The sequence below is a fragment of the Bolinopsis microptera genome, chromosome 9, assembly GCF_026151205.1.
Source record: "Bolinopsis microptera isolate Bmic1 chromosome 9, MBARI_Bmic_1.0, whole genome shotgun sequence".
Taxonomy (NCBI): domain Eukaryota; kingdom Metazoa; phylum Ctenophora; class Tentaculata; order Lobata; family Bolinopsidae; genus Bolinopsis; species Bolinopsis microptera.
In genome coordinates this window covers 58,872-84,423 of record NC_087080.1, presented here as the reverse complement: position 1 = coordinate 84,423, position 25,552 = coordinate 58,872, and the positions used below count along the sequence as shown (strand labels likewise).

Here is a 25,552-nt window from a genome sequence, read left to right as displayed (position 1 = left end):
TAACCTGCAACAAGTGTGTATCATTACCCGATGTAATGCAACACTGCAACAAGTTGTATCCCTTCCCAAAAAGTAATGCTAAACTGCAACAAGTAGTGAAATCCCTTTCCCAGAATAATGCTAACACTGCAAAAATTTTTAAGTTTTTCATTACCCAAAAGTAATGCTAACACTGCAAAATTATTGTATCTTTCCCCCAAAGTAAGGGAAACCCCCCCCCCCACCCCCCCAACCCAATTAATTAACAAATTTACCAGAAGTAATGCTAACACTGCAAAAGAGTGTATTCTTACCCAAAGTACCCCAACCCCCTTGAAACCCAAGTAGGGGTAAAATTTACTCAAAGTAATGTTTAAACACTGAAACAAGTAGTGAATACATTACCAAAGTAATGCTAAAAAGGGCAAAAAGGGGGTATCCCTTCCCCCCCCCCCCCCCTATCCCCTTCCCCGGAAACCTTGTAGTGTATTAATTTAAAAAAAAAAAACCCTTTAAATTGCAACAAGATGAAATTTTCCCCAAAGTTTTGGGCTTCCCACCGGGCAACAAATTGTGTTATACATTAAAAAAGGAAGTAATGCTAACAGTGCAACAAGTACCGTATCCCCAAAAAACCCAAAAGTAATGCAACCCCTGAAACCCAATAGTAAAAATTTACCCAAAAAGTAATGTAAAATTTGCAAAAAAGTGGGTGTATACTTTTCCCCAAACTTTTTTGGGGGCTAACCTGCAACAAGAAAGTGTTAACCTTTAAACCAAGGAAGGGTTTTTTTTAACCCTTTGCCAACAAAGTTTTTTGTTTCCCCATTACCCAAAAAATTCAAAACCCACTCCAACCAAAAGATTTTTGTTACATAACCCAGAATGGGCCCCCCTTAAAAACTGAAAACCCAATAAGTGTAAATTACCCAGAAGTAAGGAAAATTTGAACAATTAGAAAATTTACCCAGAAGTAATGCTAACATGAAAACAATAGTTATCATTCCCCCCCAAAGAAACCCCCCTTCCCCCCCTTGCAAAAGTAGTTTTAAACATTCCCAAAGGAATGAAACTCCCCCAACCCCCTATGATCCCCTTTAACCCAGAAGAAATGTTTCCCACCCCCCAACAAAGTAGGTATACTTCCCCAAAGAAAAGAATGAAAAAACACGCAACAATAGTGTTTTCATTCCCCAAAAGTTAATTGGCAAACCCCTTGCAACCCAAGTAGTGTATAAAAATTAACCCAAATAATGCAACACTGCAAAAAAGTATTGTAACACTTCCCCAGAAGTTAAATGCCAAACCCCTCCCCAACAATAGTGTAATTTTAACCCCCATTAAACCCCCAAAGGGTGGGTTGCTAAAAATGAAAACAAGGGGGGTGTTATACATTACCCAAAGGTAGTGCTAACCCACTCCCAAACAAGTAATTTTTAAATTACATTACCCAGAAGAAATTTGCAAAAACCCCACTCCCAAGTAGGTATACATTCCCCAAAGTAATGCTAAAAATGCAAAAAGTAGTGTTTACTTTACCCAGAAGTAATGCTAACACTCCCAAAAAAGTATTGAAAATACATTACCCAAAGAAATTTGCTAACACTGAAAAATTTTGTTTTATATTTTTACCCAGAAGTAATGCTAACACTGCAACAAGTAGTGTATACATTACCCAGAAGTAATGCTAACACTGCAACAAGTAGTGTATACATTACCCAGAAGGTAATACTAACACGCAAACAAGTAGTGTATACATTCCCAGAAGTAGTGCTAACACTGCAACAAGTAGTGTATACATTACCCAGAAGTAATGCTAACACTGCAACAAGTAGTGTATACATTACCCAGAAGTAATGCTAACACTGCAACAAGTAGTGTATACATTACCCAGAAGTAATGCTAACACTGCAACAAGTAGTGTATACATTACCCAGAAGTAATGCTAACACTGCAACAAGTAGTGTATACATTACCCAGAAGTAATGCTAACACTGCAACAAGTAGTGTATACATTACCAGAAGTAATGCTAACACTGCAACAAGTAGTGTATACATTACCCAAAGAAGAAAATGCAACACGGGAAACAAAAAGTGTTACATTCCCCAGAATTTAATGCAAACCCACTGCAAAAGTATGTAAAACATTACCCAGAAGAAATTGCTAACACTGAAAACAAGTAGGGGTTTTTAAATTACCCAAAAATTGCAAAACACTGCAACAAGTAGTGTAAAAATTTCCCCAAGAAGTAATGAAAAAACCCCTGAAACTTTGTGTTTACATTACCCGGGAAGAATTTTAAACACGCAAAAAGTAGTGAATACTTTAAACCCAAAGTAATCTAACACTGAAAACAATTTGTGTATCCCTTAACCCAAAATTTTAATGCAAAACATTTCCCAAAAAAGTAGTGAATACATTACCCAGAAGTAATGTTTTAAGCCCCTGCAACAATGTGTATAAAATTACCCAGAATTTAATGCTAACACGCAAAAAAAAAAGGGGTAACATTACCCAAAGAAATCCCAACACTGAAACAGTAGGGGTTTCATTACCCAGAAGAATGCTAACACTGCAAAAGTAGGGGTATACTTTTCCCGAATTAATCTAACACTCCCCAACAAGTGTGTTTTACTTTTCCCAAAGTAATGTTTAAACCCCTGCACCAAATTTTTGTTTTTCTTTTACCCAAAAAGTAGTGCTAACCCCTGCAAAAAGTATTGTTTACATTACCCAAAGTAGTGCTTAAATTTGCAACAAGTAGTTTTAAAATTTACCCGAAGTAATGCAACACTGCAACAATATTTGTATACACCCCCCAGAAGAATCCCAACCATTTGCAAAAAAGTATGTATACTTTAACCCGAAGTAATTCAACATTTGGCAACAAAAATGTAAAACATTACCCAGAAGAAATTTGCAAAACAGCAACAATTATGTAACATTATTTTAGCCCACAAAGGGAGATCAATATTTGAATTGAAACATGTTAATATAAACACAATCGGGAAGGGTTTTTTTAAAAAGGGGTTTTTTTAAAGAATTAATCCCCCAAAACCCAATCAACTCCCACTTTTTTTAACTTCCCAAATTTTCCCCCAGATTTTTCCCGTCCACGTGCAAAAAACGCTTTTTTTAATTTAAAAACATTTTGTTTGTCCGTCTGGTATCTGATACTCTGACTTCTAGACTTTTCCCTTTTTTGGGTTAAATGATTTCACTTTTAGAATAAGATAATAAAGACTATTGACATTCTGCAGTATAATGTATTTTAAATTATTAGAAAGATCTTTAAAATTTTGAAAATTGTTTTAAAACAAAGTTTTAAAAATAATTAATTTTCTTTTTAATTAGTTGTCTGATTAATTTTCAGGGGGGGGGGGGGGGGGGTTTATTTTGACAAACTCAGTAATCAAACCCCATGTAAAAAATTTTTTAAAAAAGAGTCTGTAAAAATATGCCAATACAGGTTTGGGAAAATTTGTAGTATTCAAAATGAAATACACAGTATTCACCAACAATAAAGCGTAAAATTTACTGTTCACTTAAACACGAACATTATTTGGTAAAAACATTTTAAAAGTGGAGAAAAACGACATTACGAAAGTAGGAAATTTTTAGAGATTAATTTTTATTTCTATCGATGGATAATGGAAGAATTTCAGAAGGTGCAAGCGATGTACCCAGGGCCAAAAATTTAAACCCAAAAAAATTAGTATGTTTATATTGGGCGATTGATCATAACGACAAAAAGGGGAAAAAAAGTTTCCGAGATCCCAAAAAAAGCAACTCAACTCTGAGATTGGGGTACCACCCTTAAAATTCCCCTTTTATGGTAGCTTACCCTTTGTAACCCCTCTTGGGAGAGATATTGACGCGGTAAAAAATTGATCTAACACGTGACAAATTTATTAAACCCTTCAGCTTCCAGCAATTTCCAATCTCACAAAGGGTCTTAACAACCAGCCCAAAACTTTATCAAGAGGGGTAATTTAAAATAATAAAGTGATTAACATAAATAAGGGAATCAACATAAAAGTGTAATTTAAAATTTAAAAATGTTTTTTTAACATAAAAATGTTAATTTAACCCTAGTAATTTTTAAACAACATAATTTAAGGGTTTTTAACATAAAATGTTCATTTGCAAAGCGGGAAATTTTTTTGGGAAATGGGTAAATCGAGATTTCCCTGTTCCCTATCATTAAAATTTAAAAAGGGGTTTCACACCAAAAATGTAGTAATTTATGGTTTCTTTTAAAAATAAAAATAATATAAAAGCCCAAAAAAAAAAAATATCATTATCAATAAAATAAAAAATCTTTTTTAAAAAAAATTATATCTTAACATTAATTACTGAGATTAAAGTAAAACATTTCTAAAAAAAATTATACATTATTCCTAATTTTTTACCGATAAAGTAATACATTACTTATAGATTATACAAAAACGAACCCTTTAAGGGGTGGTTATTTAATATAAGACAGAGGGTATGAGGTTGTAAGTTTCTAAAAAACTTATTAATTTTTAAAAAATCTTGTTAAGTGTTAGAATTTAAAAAGGTAAGGGGTAATTTTCCCGTTGAGTCAAAACCTGCCCTTAGGTTTTTCAATTCTATTCGGTTGCCCCACTATCCCCAAGGTTTTCCTTTTAAAAAATTTGTTCTTAAACAATTTAAACAATAGAAAATTTAAACCCCTTAAAAACCACAAACCCCCTATCATTTTTTGAACACGATAACTTTTTGTTTTGAAAGTATAACTCTCTTTTTCAGTCCCCAAAAAGTGCCCCCCCCCAATTAAACCCAATAAGATTTTAGGGGTTTAAAATGACACCGAAAACTTACCCGGGGAACCCCAAATTTCACTATTTTTTTGAAGCCACATAGCGAGCCCCGTAACTCTTACCGTTTGCTCAAGCCTTTTTTGTAACATTTGTGGACAAAAAACCCTCCATTAAACCACTTACCCAGACCCGAATTTTAAAAAAACTTACCATTTGGGTTTCCCCCGTAGTCTTGTCGGACATACCCAAAAAACCAGCCCCCTAAAATCTTTCCGTTTACTTGATTAAGCCGCTCGGGGAAAAACACATTCTGGGGGTTATTTAAAGGGGATTTTAAGTTTCCCAAATATTATTTTTAAATTTTAGTTAGAATGGAGAAGGCGGACCCCCATTGTACCGAAAAGAATATCACATTAAAAATTTAAAAAATTGAAAAATAAACTTCAAACATTTAAAAAAACTGACAAAACTAAACTCTGAATTAAAAAAAAAAATATCTTGGGCCCCGTTTTTATGGTAACAAAATCTTTCCGACAGGGTGATACTTGTTTGGGCCCCGAAAAAAGAATTCCCCGTTTCTATGGGAAAAGTTCCCTTTGTTCCGCAACCTTTTTTGGTTTCCCCGCCGGGGTTTTGAGGGTGTTTTAACCCCGTTGATGTGGAAAAATTGAGTGTTTCTCATCGTACAGCACTTAAATTTGTGTCAGGAAGGTTTTCTGGTTTTTTATGAAAGGGTTTTAAATATATGGAAATCTTTTTTTTCGTTATCCACTTTTCCCAAAATCCTTTTACATTTTAAACTGAACCCCTTTTTTTTAAAGGGATATTTTTGTAAGAAATCGCATGGAGCTGTTCCCCACCCGGGGAAAAACCTTTTTTTCCCATTTCCCGCTCTTTTTAAAGGGGGAAATATTTTTCGCCCCGAGGTTACTGATCTGTTCAACCAGCTCAATATTGGAATGTCACCTTCATCGCATCAGTTTTACTTGTTTTTATTCTAACTTTTTAGTTTGTTGCAAAGCTGGTACGAGATTAGGCTCCCAAATCATCGTCCCTGATATCTTCAAACTGCGGGAAAAACATTTTAACCCAAATTTGCTCTTTCCCTCGGGGTAAGCCTTGGGGGCCCCCTTTTTCAATGTTTTTCCCAAAACCCCGAAAAGGGCTAACAGAGAAGATAATATTGTCGTACTTTCTCCTTTTTAATGAGCAAATTTCCCCCCTTACGACGCAACGAAGATTCTTTAGAAATTCTCAGGGATCACTAATTGAGGGGAGAAATTTTTCCCCGTAATTTCTATTAAAACGGTCGAGTTTAAAAACAGTTTCTAAGTTTCTTCAGGGAAAAACTTGGGTAGTGAGCAGCATTTTCTCTGACTAACAGGGTTTTTCTTTACTTTTGTTCCCCCAACCCCCAAAATTGCGTCATTTAAAAGGGTCTAGAAAATTGGGTTTTTGTAATTATACGATTGGGTGGGTTTGACTTTTTTTGCTGTTTATCTTTGTTGCTTTTTCAGTAACATGACAAAATTGATATCCTATATACACCTGGGTTTTAAAATCCAAAAAGCTTCCCTTTTGGGGGTTTAATTAAAAAAGACAATAATTTTTGGTCCTTTTCTGGGTTAAGAAATGTAAAGTCAGCCCTATACATTGCACCGATATAAAAAAGTACCAGCGTAATACCCCAAAAACCATTTTTCCCTCGTTTAGGTTTAGGTTTTTTGCTAAAACCGTGTCGGTTATTACTCTAACCCGGGGAAAAACAAAATTTATGAAAAACTGCGTTTGGGTCTTAAATGATAAGTCTTGGAACACGTCCTGGGCACCCGATTAAAAGGATTTTTGGGGGCTCACTATAAAGGGTTCACTCCTGAAGAAAACAAATAGGCGCTCGTCCCAAATTTTTACAAGTTTTTCGGTTTTTTGTTTTCGCCTTCTCTAAAATAAAAACCTTTTTCACAAATTTCCCTTTTACCAAACGAAAAGGCTAAGGGACTGCCACTCGTGATGAAAAATAGTAAGTGAAATAGCAGAAAATAAAAATATGGAAAACAATACCCTGATGTTAAAAAACCACATATTTCATTATCAACCCTCACCCCCCTGAATAAACAAGGACAGATGAGGGCGTTTTAAATTAATAGAGCAATACTCCTATGAACGACACTAGTTTCCCGACTGTTTGTGAGGGGGTCCCGGATAAAATTTTGCACCCCCCGGCACAACTCTTCAAAAACCTTTTCCACTTTAAAAAACAGGTTTATTTTTAACCTATACAGTTTTACAATAGGGGGAACATATTCCCTTTTGATTTCCCCAAACCCAAAACAACCCTTACTTTTGTTGGGTTTTCGATAAATTTTACAAAATGAAAACCCCCCCGTTTAAAAGGGGCAGGGGCACAATTTTTCTAGGATCTTTTTCTTGAGTGGAGGTCTTCCAAAATGAAAAATTTTTTCTTATGATTGTATACAGCGTTTTTTAAAATCCCATGAAAACCCAGCTCAAAAGCTTATGAGGGGGGTGCCCGCCCCGTAAAACCCGTTTTTTAAAGTTCAGGGTAGTGTGTTTTACACTGGTTTTTAAACCCCCAAAGGGGGGAAAAAAACTTCGTTATTCGTCCCCGGGTTTTATCCCCGTAGGATATCCGGAAAACGAAAATTTTTTATTTTCCACATTTTAAGGGAAAACCCAAAAAAAGATTGTAATTTAAATAAATTTCCCCCAAAGGGGAAATACTAAATAAAAAATAAACAATAAAACCCCATACCGGTGCTTAAATAAGGACCATTTAAAAAGCGTTCAACCCCACTTTTAATTCTAAAACAAAGTCTACAATTAAAAGAGCAAAAAATTTCAAGATTTTTAATATAAAATGTTTGAAACCCAAAAAACTTTTTTGCGCTTTTTTTCCACCAAATTAAGTTACGTTTTTTAAAATGGGCAAACAAAGTCCTTTGAAAAACTCAGTGTCAGTGTCTAACTCGGCGATTTCCTTCAAAGAATGTGTGTGTGGAACTAACAATGCAGCAACTTTAGCAGGGTGGTTGCATGTGAGGGTGGTGACAATACCCCGTAATATCTTGATTTTGTACTCAGAAGATAACACATCAGATCTGATCCGGGAGATACACGTGTCTATGAGTTGTTTGTTGGAGAAGTGCTCATGTAAAGCCATGCTCTCATGTAACATGTTGTTAATACAACCAAAAGTGCTCTCCAGTACCTCAACATTATTGCTTGTTTGGAAAATATTTGTCACTAGTTCGGGTATATCTCCGTACTCTGTTGTACTACTGTTAGCTATTAACTCCCTGATATCCACCCTATTACTGGTAATGTTCTGTAAAGTTCCAAGTAACTCAACCATCACAGTGTCATCGTTACTCCAGTTCTGTAGTAGTTTAGATATAACGGTTAGAACTCCCTCCTCAACAAGGTGGTCAACATGTGAGAGATCACCTTTATTGTTTACAACACTACTTAGAGTAGCTGATATATTGCACATAACCTCACTGTCAGTGCAAAGTTCACATGTTGTTATTAAATGTTTCATTACACCACTTTTAACCAGTGAGCTTATTACAGCTTTATCTCCTAGATAAGCTACTATTGCCATCACATATGTCAGGTTTCTACGATACACCTCCTCGGTATTACTGTCGTACTGTTCAATAAACTTGCTGATAAAGTCAGCTGAAACAACCTCTCTGATTACTTGTTTTCGAAATTCTTTTTCTCTAACAGGTATCGCTTTTATGTTACTAGCTAGCTTTACAATACCACCCTCAGTGAACATTTCATTTGTCGGCGGTATTAACAGTTGTAATAGCTCACTTTCCTCAATACTGCCCAGGTATTTATTTAACAGTATCGCAGCATTTACACTTAACACACTATCACTCCCCGTCTTGGCTAATTCTTTCAGTGGTTGAGAGTAAGGAATCAGAAGATCTTTCATTTTATCAGTATTGGTGTTTGCTAATGTACATATTATACCACACAGTAGGTACTCCTTACTATTACTGTTTAGTGTAGTTGATTGCAGGTGTCGGAAAGCTGTGGTAAAGAAGCTTGCGTGTAGAAACACTGTGTGAAGTACAACAGTCCCCACTACTAAATTCCTGATCACATCAATAGTCTTATCAATAACACTGTCACTGGAAGCTGTTTCTAATAACTCTTGTAGGAGTAGAGGTATATTTCCGTACTCTGTACTGTTAGCTATTAACTCCTTGATATCCACCCTATTACAGGTAATGTACTGTAAAGTTCCAAGTAACGTAACCATCACAGTGTCATCTTCACTCCACTTCTGTAGTTGTTTAGATATAATGGTTAGAACTCCCTCCTCAACAAGGTGGTCAACATGTGAGAGATCACCGTTATCGTATGCAATGTTCTGTAGAGTAACTGATATATTGAACATAACCTCACTGTCAGTGCAATGTTCCCATGTTGTTATTAAATGTTTTATTACACCACTTTTAACCAGTGAGCTTATTACAGCTGTATCTCCTAGATAAGCTACTCTTCTCAGCACATATGTCAGGTTTCTACGATACACCTCCTCAGTATTACTGTCGTACTGTTCACTAAACTTGCTGATAAAGTCAGCTGAAACAACCTCTCTGATTACTTGTTTTCCAAATTCTTCTTCTTCATAAGGTATCGCTTTTATGATACTAGCTAGCTTTACAATACCTCCCTCAGTGAACATTTCATTTGTCGGTGGTATTAACAGTTGTAATAGCTCACTTTCCTCAATACTGTCCAGGTATTTATTTAACAGTATCGCAGCATTTACACTTAACACACTATCACTCCCTATCTTGGCTAATTCTTTCAGTGGTTGAGAGTAAGGAATCAGAAGAGCTTTCATTTTATCAGTATTCTTGTTTGCTAATGTACATATGATACCACACAGTAGGTACTGCTTACTATCAGTGTTTAGTGTAATTGATTGCAGGTGTCGGAAAGCTGTGGTAAAGAAGCTTGCGTGTAGAAACACTGTGTGAAGTACATCAATCCCCACTACTAAATTCCTGATAACCTTAATAGTCTGCACAATAACACTGTCACTGGAAGCTGTTTCTAATAACCCTTGTAGGAGTAGAGGTATATTTCCGTACTCTGTACTGTTAGCTATTAACTCCTCGATATCTTTCCTATAACAGGTAATGTTCTCTAAAGTTACAAGTAACGTAACCATCACCGTGTCATCTTCACTCCACTTCTGTAGTAGTTTAGATATAAGGGTTAGCACTCCCTCCTCAACAAGGTGGTCTACATGTGAGATATCACCGTTATCGTAAACAAAACTACTTAGAGTAGCTGATATATTGCACATAACCTCACTGTCAGTGCAATGTTCCCATGTTGTTATCAAATGTTTTATTACACCACTTTTAACCAGTGAGCTTCTTACAGCTTTATCTCCTAGAGAAGCTACTCTTCTCAGCACATATGTCAGGTTTCTACGATACACCTCCTTAGTATTACTGTCGTACTGTTCAATAAACTTGCTGATAAAGTCAGCTGAAACAACCTCTCTGATTACTTGTTTTCCAAATTCTTCTTCTTCATAAGGTATCGCTTTTATGATACTAGCTAGCTTTACAATACCTCCCTCAGTGAACATTTCATTTGTCGGTGGTATTAACAGTTGTAATAGCTCACTTTCCTCAATACTGTCCAGGTATTTATTTAACAGTATTGCAGCATTTACACTTAACACACTATCACTCCCCGTCTTGGCTAATTCTTTCAGTGGTTGAGAGTAAGGAATCAGAAGATCTTTCATTTTATCAGTATTGGTGTTTGCTAATGTACATATTATACCACACAGTAGGTACTCCTTACTATTACTGTTTAGTGTAGTTGATTGCAGGTGTCGGAAAGCTGTGGTAAAGAAGCTTGCGTGTAGAAACACTGTGTGAAGTACATCAATCCCCACTACTAAATTCCTGATAACCTTAATAGTCTGCACAATAACACTGTCACTGGAAGCTGTTTCTAATAACCCTTGTAGGAGTAGAGGTATATTTCCGTACTCTGTACTGTTAGCTATTAACTCCTCGATATCTTTCCTATAACAGGTAATGTTCTCTAAAGTTACAAGTAACGTAACCATCACCGTGTCATCTTCACTCCACTTCTGTAGTAGTTTAGATATAAGGGTTAGCACTCCCTCCTCAACAAGGTGGTCTACATGTGAGATATCACCGTTATCGTAAACAAAACTACTTAGAGTAGCTGATATATTGCACATAACCTCACTGTCAGTGCAATGTTCCCATGTTGTTATCAAATGTTTTATTACACCACTTTTAACCAGTGAGCTTCTTACAGCTTTATCTCCTAGAGAAGCTACTCTTCTCAGCACATATGTCAGGTTTCTACGATACACCTCCTTAGTATTACTGTCGTACTGTTCACTAAACTTGCTGATAAAGTCAGCTGAAACAACCTCTCTGATTACTTGTTTTCCAAATTCGTCTTCTTTATCAGGTATCGCTTTTATGTTACTAGCTAGCTTTACAATACCGCCCTCAGTGAACATTTTATTTGTCGGTGGTATTAACAGTTGTAATAGCTCACTTTTTTCAATACTGCCCAGGTATTTGAATAACAGTATCGCAGCAGTTACTTTACAGCTTGTGTCCGAACTTATTATTTCTCTAAGAAGTTGATGTTTATTTCTCAGTATATCAACAAATCTAGGCTGGTTTAATGAAACAATATCTTCACCTAGTGACATCTCATAAGAACATATCGTGTTGATCATGAAAAGTATTCTCTCAGCTATATCATCGTTACTTTTCCAGGTCTCCAGCAGGTATATCACTTTATCATAAAGACCCTCCTCAGCAATGTCTGACAAAAGAACCCTGTTATGATTGGAACATACATCTCTTAAGACTGTTACTACGTTTGTTATGAGATCTGCATCTGTTGAGTAAACACAGTCTGTAAGGATGAGCCTCACTATACCTCTATGAACTAGCTCCTTTAAATCTTCCTTATCACCGTAGTATCCGACCCTTCTCAATAAGAAAGTTGCATCTCTTTTAAATTGCAACTCCTCATTACTCTTATACAAATCAACAACCACACTGTAAAACTCAGTTTGTTTCAGCTTCTTTACCACATCTGGGCATACTGTGTCGTCTTTATCATCAGGAACTGAGCGAAGTTTGGTAGCGAGAGAAGATATTTCCTCTTTTGTACCAAGTTTACTATTTATAGTAATCATCTTACCTGGTTCTTGCTCTGGATTGTCTATTCTTATCAGACTGTTCTTATCTTCGACTGAAATGTATTATAAAAAGTTTTCACATTTATAAGATTAGAAATGCGCCAGTCGACAGCTTTACTCGAAGATATTTAAAATCAGTTATGTTTTAATTTCTCTTCATTTAGCTCCGCACTGTAGAAAGTGTGGATGTTATTTGACAATTGACAATGACAACAAAGTTTCAAGTATTTTCTAAGCGATACTTTTCACCACATCAAAAATATAGATCACATTAACCAAAGTTATGAAAAGTCATACTCATAGCATGGGCGTAAAACGGAGCTACCTTATCGGATTTTGTTTGAGCGGACATAAATTGGACGCCGGAGGCCCAAGCGTTTTTTCTCGTCGATAAAGCGCGACTTAAGTTGTCGTAATTTATTATTCATCTTAAGAATATTGCTTTGACAGAGCAAATTGGCACAGAATGCAAGTTTTATAATTCTGTTTCTTTAGAGAAAGAATGGATAGCAGCGTTGTGTTTACACTATCTGTTATTTAGAACTTTGGTATATCTATAAGTATATAATATTTTAAACTCGAAAAAACACTGATAATTTAAAGGTTAACTACGTCGTTGCGTAGCAACATCAAGAGATTACACGTGCGCGAGCAACCACAGTACAACACAGGTTAGCAACGCGCGTCGCTGTGCTTTATAACCTGCCTCATAAGTGCGTCATAACTACGTCATAACTAGCTCACATTACAATTACGCTATGACTATCCATAACTTTGGTTGTCATTGATGTTTTTTGATGCAGTAACAAGTATAGATTAGACAATACTTAAACCTTTGTCATCATTGGCAAATAAAAATCCATACAATTTATGTTACGGAGCTAGAGCCTAGATCATAGATGATAACAAAAAACTATGTAACATAATAGATTTTCAATTTCCTCGAAAAAAACTTTTAGCTAGCGGGTGTCCGGTGTACAGGTTGGAAGAACCCTATGAGCTAGGTAGGCAGGTTATAAGGCACAACACTCATAGTCATACTCGAAAAGAAACTTTAAACTTTTAAAGATAAAATCATACAAGAAAATGTACGGTCAGAAACAGGTCGTAATAATACTAATAGTAATACGGAATATTGTACCTGTCCCTTTTATCACGAATCAATCGCTCCTAGTCCTACTAAATCGCTCGCCCAAATTTTAAGAAAATTCTTGTGTAAAGGCCCTTTGGGTATGAAATTGATCTGAGTAGGTGTATTTTTGGACGCAATACGAACAATTAAAAAGGTAGATTGATAACAGTACGTATATGAGGTTTAACTATATAAGATGAGTTATAGGAATGGAAAGATAGTTTTTCGCTCTATAAGTATAATGCAGTTGAGCCAGGCCGAGTCTATCGAACACAAAATAAAAGACTTAGTGCAACATCAAGCCTAAATTTAACACTCCAATATCCTCATCAGTGCTGGTGTCTTAAAAACGGTCGTGCTGATTCTGTTACCTTGTATAACCACTTGAAATACTTTACGGGTCAATTCTAAGTTTTTTTTACATATGTCCCAGACCCATAGCTAGATCTGTGAATTTTAGGCAGACCCACTCGACAGCGGCCAAATTTTGCGCATTATGAGCCCCCAGCCTTATACACTTGCGGTACTTTTGTGATCCCCCACTTTGCCCCCCAATTATGTTATCATCTCGTAACTTCATAATGAAGATTCCGTTATTCATTTATACTTATAGATTAATTTTTTCGATTCCAAATAACCGAAATTATAATTAAAACATTGAATTTCAATCAATCAATCAATTTCGTTTATTTATTAAGTTATGAAAGTGTACAACTACAAGATGTACAGAAGTTGTAGTACAATGAAAACTCTAAAATAATGAAAACAACTTTTTAAAACAAACACAGGCACGTAGCCAGGATTTTTCTTTGAGGGGGCCCACGGCGAGCGAAGCGAGCCGACGCGTCCAACCCAGCTGCCCAGCGAGCAAGCTGCGACAGAGGTCTGGGGGCGCAGCCCCAAGCGGGGTCCGGAAAAATTTTGAGAAATAGGGTGTTTTAGACAACATTTGGCATTAAAGAAATTTTTAGGACAGCAATAATCAGACATCATAATAATACAAAGTTGGGGGTCCAAAGTTACAATAAGTATAGTGTATAGTGGGATTTGGGAATAATTTACGAAATGCTGAAGTCAATTGCCTGCCGTTTAAACAGTACAGACTGCAGTCATAAACACAGCCCAGTTACCAGGCAACCGTGGGGACTCGAGGGCTTGTTTTTTTTCTGGGGTTCAATTTTTCCGGGGGGGGGGGGGGGGGGGGGGGGGGCTGCAGCCAGACCCAATCTTCTAGAGTGAAGACCCACTATTCTAGAATGCAGCCCACCATTCTAGAGTCTTAGAGTGAAGACCCATCATCCGGGTTGCTAGACCCACCATTCTGGTTGCCATATCTCCTATATTCTAATTTATAGACCCTCAATTCTGGTTGCCAGATCCACTCTTCCAGATTGCAGACCCACCATTCTGATTGCCAGACCCACTCTTCTACGGCGAAGACCCGCCATTCTGGTTGCCAGACCCACTATTCCAGAGTGTAGACCCACCATTCTGGTTGCCAGACCCACTATTCTAGAGTCCAGGCCCACAATTCTGGTTGCCATATCTCCTATATTCTAATTTATAGACCTCCAATTCTGGTTGCCAGACCCACTCTTCTAGATTGCAGACCCACCATTCTGATTGCCAGACCCACTCTTCTAGAGTGAAGACCCACTATTCTAGTCTGCAGACCCACCATTCTGGTTGCCAGACTCACTATTCTAGAGTCCAGACCCACCATTCTGGTTGCCATATCTCCTATATTCTAGTTTATAGACCCCGAATTCTGGTTGCCAGACCCACTCTTCTAGAGTCCAGACCCACAATTCTGGTTGCCATATCTCCTATATTCTAGTTTATAGACCTCCAATTCTGGTTGCCAGACCCACTCTTCTAGAGTGAAGACCCACTATTCTAGTCTGCAGACCCACCATTCTGGTTGCCAGACTCACTATTCTAGAGTCCAGACCCACCATTCTGGTTGCCATATCTCCTATATTCTAGTTTATAGACCCCCAATTCTGGTTGCCAGATCCACTCTTCTAGATTGCAGACCCACCATTCTGATTGCCAGACCCACTCTTCTACGGCGAAGACCCGCCATTCTGGTTGCCAGACCCACTATTCCAGAGTGTAGACCCACCATTCTGGTTGCCAGACCCACTATTCTAGAGTCCAGGCCCACAATTCTGGTTGCCAGATCCACTCTTCTAGATTGCAGACCCACCATTCTGGTTGCCACACCCACTCTTCTAGAGTGCAGACCCACCATTCTGTTTGCCAGACCCACTCTTCTAGGGCGAAGACTCACCATTCTGGTTGCCAGACCCACTATTTAACTGTTGCCTGGTATTATCATAGTGATATTGATTTTTTTAATTTATAGAACGTACACTGCAGCAATAATAAGTACTTTAATTTGGAGAGGGGCAACAGAGGGGCAACAGGGGTAATGACATAATTTTCAACAAACGAAGATTATTTAATTTTGCATAAATTTTAAGCTAGATCTGTAAATTTATCAAATATGTAAAAAAAAACCAGAACACGATTCATTTTTACGCCCTTAACCTGAACGCAGACCCTTACCAATATGAGATGAACGACAGCATTGATTGCCCGAACGAATTTCTCGTCCAGCTCTTATAATATTAATTTGAATTGTCAAACAAATGGAAGCTCAGCAAAACCCCAACTTTCTACATGACACTGATGCCAACCCTAACCCAATCTCTAACCGAAGCATATGCTAATACCTTAATTCTAACGGAAAATTAGACCAACTTCCTTATTAATATTATATGGTCATATTATGTGATTGAGGCACTTTTTCGCCGATACCTAGCCAGTATTTGGTAAATCATTTTTTCGTTTTCAGCATTTGCCGTATATAAACATGAATTTTATGAAGATTTTTAACTAACATGCTAAAATATAAGGAGACTAGGTTAATTTAAAGTTTTTTGTTGTTGGATTACCTTGTGTTCAGAACAGATTTTTGAGCTGCTTGAGAATAAAACCAGCTTGTTTCTTGACAATCTCACGTGAAATGATCCTGAAATATTTTAGTTATTTTTCCAGCTGTGGTCATGGTCAAAATGAACAATAGACCATTAAATCTTTTTAAGTCAAATAGGTACTTATCAGTTTTCACACAGTTAGTTACCATCAACGATGAAAAAGTAAAATATAGTTTTTATAATAACCTTAAGCTCTTTAGTAGTCCTTTTCTTCTTGTTTTGCTTTGTTTTATAGAGTACTGAATTAACCTGCAAATGACATTTTACACTGCACAAACGCGTTCAAATAAGCAATTAGTGATTAATTATTAAATTACGATCAATTTAATGATAAACACATAGAAATATATCAATAGAGGTCAGGTTGGCCGTTAAGGTCAAAAACTGTCGTAATGTTAATATTTTAGTCAGTACTCTAGGTACGCTAGGAAGGTACTCTAGGTAGGTAATCTAGGTAGGTACTCTAGGTAGGTACTCTAGGGAGGTACTCTAGGTAGGTACTCTAGGTAGGTACTCTAGGTAGGTACTCTAGGTAGGTACTCTAGGTAGGTACTCTAGATAAGTACTCTAGGTAGGTACTCTAGGTAGGTACTCTAGGTAAGTACTCTAGGTAGGTACTCTAGGTAGGTACTCAAGGTAGGTACTCTAGGGAGGTACTCTAGGTAGGTACTCTAGGTAGGTACTCTAGGTAGGTACTCTAGGTAGGTACTCTAGGTAGGTACTCTAGGTAGGTACTCTAGGTAGGTACTCTAGGTAGGTACTCTAGGTAGGTACTCTAGTTAGATACTCTAGGTAGGTACTCTAGGTAGGTACTCTAAGTAGGTACTCTAGGTAGGTACTCTAGGTAGGTACTCTAGGTAGGTACTCTAGGTAGGTACTCTAGGTAGGTACTCTAGTTAGATACTCTAGGTAGGTACTCTAGGTAGGTACTCTAGGTAGGTACTCTAGGTAGGTACTCTAGGTAGGTACTCTAGGTAGGTACTCTAGGTAGGTACTCTAGGTAGGTACACTAGGTAGGTACTCTAGGTAGATACTCTAGGTAGGTACTCTAGGTAGGTACACTAGGTAGGTACTCTAGGTAGGTACTCTAGGTAGGTACTCTAGGTAGGTACTCTAGGTAAGTACTCTAGGTAGGTACTCTAGGTAGGTACTCTAGGTAGGTACTCTAGTTAGATACTCTAGGTAGATACTCTAGGTAGGTACTCTAGGTAGTTACTCTAGGTAGGTACTCTAGGTAGGTACTCTAGGTAGGTACACTAGGTAGGTACTCTAGGTAGGTACTCTAGGTAGGTACTCTAGGTAGGTACTCTAGGTAGGTATTCTAGGTAGGTACTCTAGGTAGTTACTCTAGGTAGGTACTCTAGGTAGGTACTCTAGGTAGGTACACTAGGTAGGTACTCTAGGTAAGTACTCTAGGTAGGTACTCTAGGTAAGTACTCTAGGGAGGTACTCTAGGTAGGTACTCTAGGTAGGTACTCTAGGTAGGTACTCTAGGTAGGTACTCTAGGTAAGAGCTTCTACTATATATCAAAATTTACCCAAACCTAAGATTTAAAAAACACTATAGCAACAAGGCTCCGGTTCACAGCATATGTATATATACACAATGCTTAAGGAAGGTCATATGATCATTGATCATATGACCTTCTTAAAGCATTGTGTATCTACTCACCAAAGAAATCTGGTGTCCTCTTACTCAAAATGCATACCATTTGGATTTTCAAAATGGAATCATTATACTTACTGCTCGACATCTCAAAATGTGTTACTCAGCACTCATTTTCGAACAAATATAGCTTTATACATTTCAACGATGGATGGTGATTAATCACTTTACAATCAGCTGTCAGGGTAGCTAGGTATTCGGGTAGCTAGGTAGCCGGGTAGCTGGGTAGCTGGGTAGCTGGGTAGCCGGGTAGCTGGGTAGCTGGGTAGCTTGGTAGCCGGGTAACCGGGTAGCTGGGTAGCCGGGTAGCTAGGTAGCTGGGTAGCCGGGTAGCTGGGTAGTCGGGTAGCTGGGTAGCTGGGTAGCTGGGTAGCTGGGTAGCCGGGTAGCTGTGTAGCCGGGTAGCTGGGTAGCTGGGTAGCCGGGTAGCTAGGTAGCTGGGTAGCCGGGTAGCTGGGTAGCTGGGTAGCTGGGTAAATGCGTAGCTCGGTAGCCGGGTAGCTTGGTAGCTGGGTAGCTGGGTAGCCGGGTAGCTTGGTAGCTGGGTAGCTGGGTAGCTGGGTAGCCGGGTAGCTGGGTAGCCGGGTAGCTGGGTAGCTGGGTAGCCGGGTAGCTGGGTAGCTGGGTAGCTGGGTAGCCGGGTAGCCGGGTAGCTGGGTAGCTGGGTAGCCGGGTAGCCGGGTAGCTGGGTAGCCGGGTAGCTGGGTAGCTAGGTAGCCGGGTAGCCGGGTAGCTGGGTAGCTGGGTAGCCGGGTAGCTGGGTAGCTGGGTAGCCGGGTAGCTGGGTAGCTGGGTAGCTGGGTAGCTGGGTAGCTGGGTAGCTGGGTGGTTGGGTAGCTGGGTAGTTGGGTAGCCGGGTAGCTGGGTAGCTGGGTAGCCGGGTAGCTGGGTAGCTGGGTAGCTGGGTAACTGGGTAGCTGGGTAGCTGGGTAGCTGGGTAGCCGGGTAGCCGGGTAACTGGGTAGCTGGGTAGCCGGGTACCGAGGTAGCTGGGTAGCTGGGTAGCCGGGTAGCTGGGTAGCTGGGTAGCCGGGTAGCTGGGTAGTTGGGTAGCCGGGTAGCCGGGTAACTGGGTAGCTGGGTAGCCGGGTAGCTAGGTAGCTGGGTAGCTGGGTAGCTGGGTAGCTGGGTAGCTGGGTAACTGGGTAGCTAGGTAGCTGGGTAGCTGGGTAGCTGGGTAGCTGGGTAGCCGGGTAGCTGGGTAGCTGGGTAGCTGGGTAGCTGGGTAGCTGGGTAGCTGGGTAGCTGGGTAACTGGGTAGCTGGGTAGCTGGGTAGCTGGGTAGCTGGGTAGCTGGGTAGCTGGGTAGCTGGGTAACTGGGTAGCTGGGTAGCTGGGTAGCTAGGTAGCCGGGTAGCTGGGTAGCTGGGTAGCTGGGTAGCTAGGTAGCTGGGTAGCTGGGTAGCTGGGTAGCCGGGTAGCCGGGTAGCTAGGTAGCTGGGTAGCTGGGTAGCTGGGTAGCCGGGTAGCCGGGTAGCCGGGTAGCTGGGTAGCTGGGTAGCCGGGTAGCTGGGTAGCTGGGTAGCTGGGTAGCCGGGTAGCTGGGTAGCTGGGTAGCTGGGTAGCTGGGTAGCTGGGTAACTGGGTAGCTGGGTAGCTGGGTAGCTGGGTAGCTGGGTAGCTTGGTAGCTGGGTAGCCGGGTAGCTGGGTAGTCGGGTAGCTGGGTAGCTGGGTAGCTGGGTAGCTGGGTAGCCGGGTAGCTGTGTAGCCGGGTAGCTGGGTAGCTGGGTAGCCGGGTAGCTAGGTAGCTGGGTAGCTGGGTAGCTGGGTAGCTGGGTAGCTGGGTAAATGCGTAGCTCGGTAGCCGGGTAGCTGGGTAGCCGGGTACCTAGGTAGCTGGGTAGCTGGGTAGCCGGGTAGCTGGGTAGCTGGGTAGCCGGGTAGCTGGGTAGTTGGGTAGCCGGGTAGCCGGGTAACTGGGTAGCTGGGTAGCCGGGTAGCTAGGTAGCTGGGTAGCTGGGTAGCTGGGTAGCTGGGTAGCTGGGTATCTGGGTAGCTGGGTAGCTGGGTAGCTGGGTAGCTGGGTAGCTGGGTAGCCGGGTAGCTGGGTAGCTGGGTAGCTGGGTAGCTGGGTAGCTGGGTAGCTGGGTAGCTGGGTAACTGGGTAGCTGGGTAGCCGGGTAGCTGGGTAGCTGGGTAGCTGGGTAGCTGGGTAGCTGGGTAGCCGGGTAGCTGGGTAGCCGGGTAGCTAGGTAGCTGGGTAGCTGGGTAGCTAGGTAGCTGGGTAGCTGGGTAGCTGGGTAGCTGGGTAGCTGGGTAGCTGGGTAACTGGGTAGCTGGGTAGCTGGGTAGCTGGGTAGCTGGGTAGCTGGGTAGCTGGGTAGCTGGGTAGCTGGGTAGCTGGGTAGCTGGGTAGCTGGGTAGCTGGGTAGCTGGGTAGCTGGGTAGCTGGGTAGCTGGGTAGCTGGGTAGCTGGGTAGCTGGGTAGCTGGGTAGTTGGGTAGCTGGGTAGCTGGGTAGCTGGGTAGCCGGGTAGCTGGGTAGCTGGGTAGCTGGGTAGCTGGGTAGCTAGGTAGTTGGGTAGCTGGGTAGCTGGGTAGCTAGGTAGCTGGGTAGCTGGGTAGCTGGGTAGCCGGGTAGCTGAGTAGCTGGGTAGCTGGGTAGCCGGGTAGCTGTGTAGCTGGGTAGCTGGGTAGCTGGGTAGCTGGGTAGCTGGGTAGCTGGGTAGCTGGGTAGTTGGGTAGCTGGGTAGCTGGGTAAATGGGTAGCTGGGTAGCTGGGTAGCCGGGTAGCTGGGTAGCCGGGTAGCTGGGTAGCTAGTTAGCCGGGTAGCCGGGTAGCTGGGTAGCCGGGTAGCTAGGTAGCTGGGTAGCTGGGTAGCTAGGTAGCTGGGTAGCTGGGTAGCTGGGTAGCTGGGTAGCTGGGTAGCTGGGTAACTGGGTAGTTGGGTAGCTGGGTAGCTGGGTAGCTGGGTAGCCGGGTAGCTGGGTAGCTGGGTAGCTGGGTAGCTGGGTAGCTAGGTAGTTGGGTAGCTGGGTAGCTGGGTAGCTAGGTAGCTGGGTAGCTGGGTAGCTGGGTAGCCGGGTAGCTGAGTAGCTGGGTAGCTGGGTAGCCGGGTAGCTGTGTAGCTGGGTAGCTGGGTAGCTGGGTAGCTGGGTAGCTGGGTAGCTGGGTAGCTGGGTAGCTGGGTAGTTGGGTAGCTGGGTAGCTGGGTAAATGGGTAGCTGGGTAGCTGGGTAGCCGGGTAGCTGGGTAGCCGGGTAGCTGGGTAGCTAGTTAGCCGGGTAGCCGGGTAGCTGGGTAGCCGGGTAGCTAGGTAGCTGGGTAGCTGGGTAGCTAGGTAGCTGGGTAGCTGGGTAGCTGGGTAGCTGGATAGCTGGGTAGCTGAGTAGCTGGGTAGCTGGGTAGCTAGGTAGCTGGGTAGCTGGGTAGCTGGGTAGCTGGGTAGCTGGGTAGCTGGGTAGCCGGGTAGCTGGGTAGCTGGGTAGCCGGGTAGCTGTGTAGCTGGGTAGCCGGGTAGCTAGGTAGCTGGGTAGCTGGGTAGCTGGGTAGCTGGGTAGCTAGGTAGCTGGGTAGCTGGGTAGCTGGGTAGCTGGATAGCTGGGTAGCTGAGTAGCTGGGTAGCTGGGTAGCTAGGTAGCTGGGTAGCTGGGTAGCTGGGTAGCTGGGTAGCTGGGTAGCTGGGTAGCCGGGTAGCTGGGTAGCTGGGTAGCCGGGTAGCTGTGTAGCTGGGTAGCCGGGTAGCTAGGTAGCTGGGTAGCTGGGTAGCTGGGTAGCTGGGTAGCTGGGTAGCTGGGTAGCTGGGTAGCTGGGTACCTGGGTAGCTGGGTAGCTGGGTAGCTGGGTAGCTGGGTAGCTGGGTAGCTGGGTAGCTGGGTAACTGGGTAGCTGGGTAGCTGGGTAGCTGGGTAGCTGGGTAGCTGGGTAGCTGGGTAGCTGGGTAGCTGGGTACCTGGGTAGCTGGGTAGCTGGGTAGCTGGGTAGCTGGGTAGCTGGGTAGCTGGGTAGCTGGGTAACTGGGTAGCTGGGTAGCTGGGTAGCTGGGTAGCTGGGTAGCTGGGTAGCTGCGTAGCTGGGCAGGGGTGTAGGAATGATTTTCTTCATGAGGGGGCCAAAATCTTAGAGTTTCTCAAATTTTGCACGCGCTTTGGCCACAGCCTGAAAACGTATAAAAGGCCTAGCTGAGCAATTTGGCAATAGAGATCATTTTCAAACACAGTTTCAAGAATGATTAAAATAATACGATTTTAAATGCATATTAATTATTAGGGCCTGCAAGCAGCTCTTGCGAAATAAGTGTAGTTCGAAAAAGGGGTGCATATTGCATTCTCTGGAAAAGAATTTCAGGAAATTTGCTTCCAGAATTGAAATCTAGCAATGTGAAATGATAAATCCAGAAAGATTTTGTTGTGCCCATTTAATTAAGGGTCAAAGGAAATGTCCTGCAAATTTTGAAAAATATTCTTACAGTTATAGGTCTCACTCTCAAAGAGGGTACAACATGCAAGGAAGGAGAAACTGGAACAATTCTTGGAAAATTTGTTTTAAGGAACGAATTCTAGCAATGAGGTAATGTAAATTTGGACTACAAGGGGCAAACTGTGTCTTACTAATTTACTCCCACGGCATAAAAGAGTAATCAGTAATGTTATCTGAATTTTATACTCGCTAGGCTTCTGAACTTCTGATGAATCCTGACATGTAATATGTTTTGTTTTAAAGACCTTTTATTCACACACCAAAACTTTAAATTTTATCAAATTACAAATGTCCTAATATATACATTATACGTCTCTTATTAAGTTAAAAAGTCAGGGGTGCAGCCGTTGTACTTCAATTAAAATAATTGATCACGCCGGATCACGATGTTATTTTATCAAAATCAGCTACCCGTTTAATATCGAAATATGTAATATAAATTAACAGATTTCTGGTTCATTGAAAGATTCTGGTATTGAAAATACTGAACACGGCATAGAAGAGTAACCAGCAATGTTATCTGAATTTTATAATCGCTAGGTTCCTGAACTTCTGATGAATCCTGACATGTAATATCGGAATATGTAATATAAATTATCAGATTTCATGTTCATGCCAGCTCACAGCTGGATTGTATCCTGCTAATTTACTTGAAAAAGTTGGCCCCTTTTCGCCCCTTTTCCAGATTTTATGGGGGGGGGGGCGGTCGCCCCCCTGCCCCCACTCTTCCTACACCCCTGTAGCTGGGTAGCTGGGTAGCTGGGTAGCTGGGTAGCTGGGTAGCCGGGTAGCTGGGTAGCTGGGTAGCTGGGTAGCCGGGTAGCCGGGTAGCTGGGTAGCCGGGTAGCTGGGTAGCCGGGTAGCCGGGTAGCCGGGTTAGGGTGGTCGATTTTGGGCAACAATTTTAAATTTGATTGAAGGTGTACCATGATATAGAAAATCTCATTACGAGTCCGAGGATATCAAGCTTTTTGAAAATGACCCTTATTTAGTGTTAGTAAATCGCGATTAAAGTTCATTACTAATTACCCCTTATACGGGCAATAATCGAATAATGGGGGCTCTCTCGGAGTACTGCTCCGCTAATGAGGTTCTTGCTGCGGGCAGCCCAATCAAGCTGCAAGATACCTCCCTCTGTGGGATAATGTATACCGGTCACGTGACAGGTACTGGTAGAGTCCCAGAGGCGAACTGGGAAGCAGCCGATTGCTTATTACATTAACAGCGTAAACACGGAACAATATCACAGTTTACGTGTACACTTGAATTTAACACGCCGAGAAAGCGAGAACGATCGGTACATGACGGTAGCGATGTGCACAAGCCAGCAATCAGATGTTCCGGCAGATTATGTATTAGGCAATAAGCAAACACTGTTTGATGTTCTGAACTACTTCTATTTAAATTTCATAAACTTTAGAATATATGAGAACAAACTTAAAATCAGTTACAAAAACTTAAAATCAGTACTTGTCTCGTATTCATCAAAAAATTCTAATAATGAATTAATTTAAAATGTGATCGCTGATTCTCTAAGTCTCTAGGCTAATTTAAATCAATGTAAATAACGTACTTAAATAAAATGACTCGCAAGTTCCCATACTAGTCCTGTCTGAATCTCTTATGTGACACTCGGCCACTGAAATCTTTTCGAGCTGCTGCAGTCTGTAACACATTAGCAAGCTGAGTGTTCTCAGATCGGTACTGTTCTCTAATCACAACCTGCAGCATTAAATTTATGAAATTGCGGTGGTGCAAACGGTCAATTGATCAATCAAACAAAGATTTTAATTTTGTCCCAAGAAAGAGGGAGTAAAGAGGAAAGGAAGGTTGATGAAGAAGGAGACGAATAGCTAAACCATCTACTAATTCAAATTGAATTAATCATCTCAGTGAGTAGTGAACTCAGTACTCACTGGGCAAGGATCCTGGCTAGAGGAAGTGCTGGTCACGTTGGTAGGAACGTCGTTGATAGGAAGGCTCTCAGGGTCAGATAGAGCGTCTGCTTTCCGTTTGCGGTTGGTAGAGAGTAATGGAAAGACTTGGTCTAGATTCTTCGCAAAGCTGTCCTTTCTAGACTTCTTTGACTTAGGTTTCAACTCTCGACAAGTTTTATGAATACGCTCAAACTTTCTGAAACGAAAGTAATTTGTTAAGGAACACAGGTAGAGTGCAGCCCATCGTCCTCCCTCACGGAACAAGTACAGAGTGCAGCACACGTATTAAATGGTGTGGGATAACCGCGTGAACCCTTGGCCTTACTGATACGGTATTCTGTAACTCTTTAAGCTAAGGATGCTATCTATGTGAGTATGTTGGTCAATGGTCGTGTAATATTAACGGATATGGGATAGCTCTAAAAATTAGGGTTTATACGTACTGAGAAATGTTCGAGATGTCGCTGTAGCTCGGGTCGTTGTGATTGTGCAGTTGTAGGAGATCTCTGGCAGCTCGGCGATAGATGTCAGAAAGCTTGAAAAAACCAGGCGTCAGCTTAACGTGCGCCGTTTCAATGAGATAAGCAAGATGTGAAACGGCATCACGTACCAATAAAGGACTATCACTATCAGAAGCAATATCAAAACGACATGACGAGACAAAATCAGTGAGTTTCATAATTTGAGACCAATGAAAGATTTACCAACTGTATTTTCTGTTTTTATACGTGCAGTAAGCAACGTTTTGAATTAATGATCACCAATTAAGCAGCTAAAATATCTGCCATATCATGTGATCATGGATCTTATTCCGCAAATGCGATAACCAATTTGAAGTAGATAGCTGTCAAGTGTCAAATGATCGATACATCGTTAGCATGCTTGAAGTTTGCAAAAACATCGGGGTCGTCAAATTATTAATGGATGGATCCAATCGCAATTACTTTCATAATCTTACATTGTTACAATAAGATTCACACTTCACGAATCGCGATTCGGCAGCGAATTGCACAACTAGGACTCTTGATCCTTATATTAGTAGTTATAGTCTGCCCCAGCGAAATCAACGCCGGTTCACAGACGATTGTCCGATTACATTTACGAAGCTAGCATATAGTTAGTTACCGGATCGATACTTGGTTATATAAGTGCTTTTATACTCACTTACTCATAGTCATACCACATACTTGCTCAAGCTTGTGCGTTGGCCCGGACGATGTTAAATATGTATCTGATAAAAATCAGAACTAGAAGGTAGTCTACGATTATCCTTATTATTAAAGAATTTGCTGTAACTTATTATTGATTATGATGATATCTGATAAGTTACCGTCTGCGATTGTCTGGCCATCCGACTGAATACTGAGAGG

The 25,552-nt window shown here is 41.3% G+C and overlaps 1 protein-coding gene across 1 annotated transcript; it reads right to left on the bottom strand.

Annotated features, from left to right (window-relative positions):
• Positions 1–7,687: 7,687 nt before the first annotated feature.
• On the bottom strand, positions 7,688–16,424 carry LOC134821018 (uncharacterized). The gene is made up of 3 exons (XM_063831682.1): positions 16,346–16,424; positions 16,118–16,194; positions 7,688–12,078 (listed from the first exon to the last, which is right to left on the bottom strand). The coding sequence occupies exon 3, from the start codon at positions 12,020–12,022 to the stop codon at positions 7,688–7,690; it is 4,335 nt and encodes a 1,444-aa protein (XP_063687752.1). The 5' UTR covers positions 12,023–12,078; positions 16,118–16,194; positions 16,346–16,424.
• Positions 16,425–25,552: the final 9,128 nt, after the last annotated feature.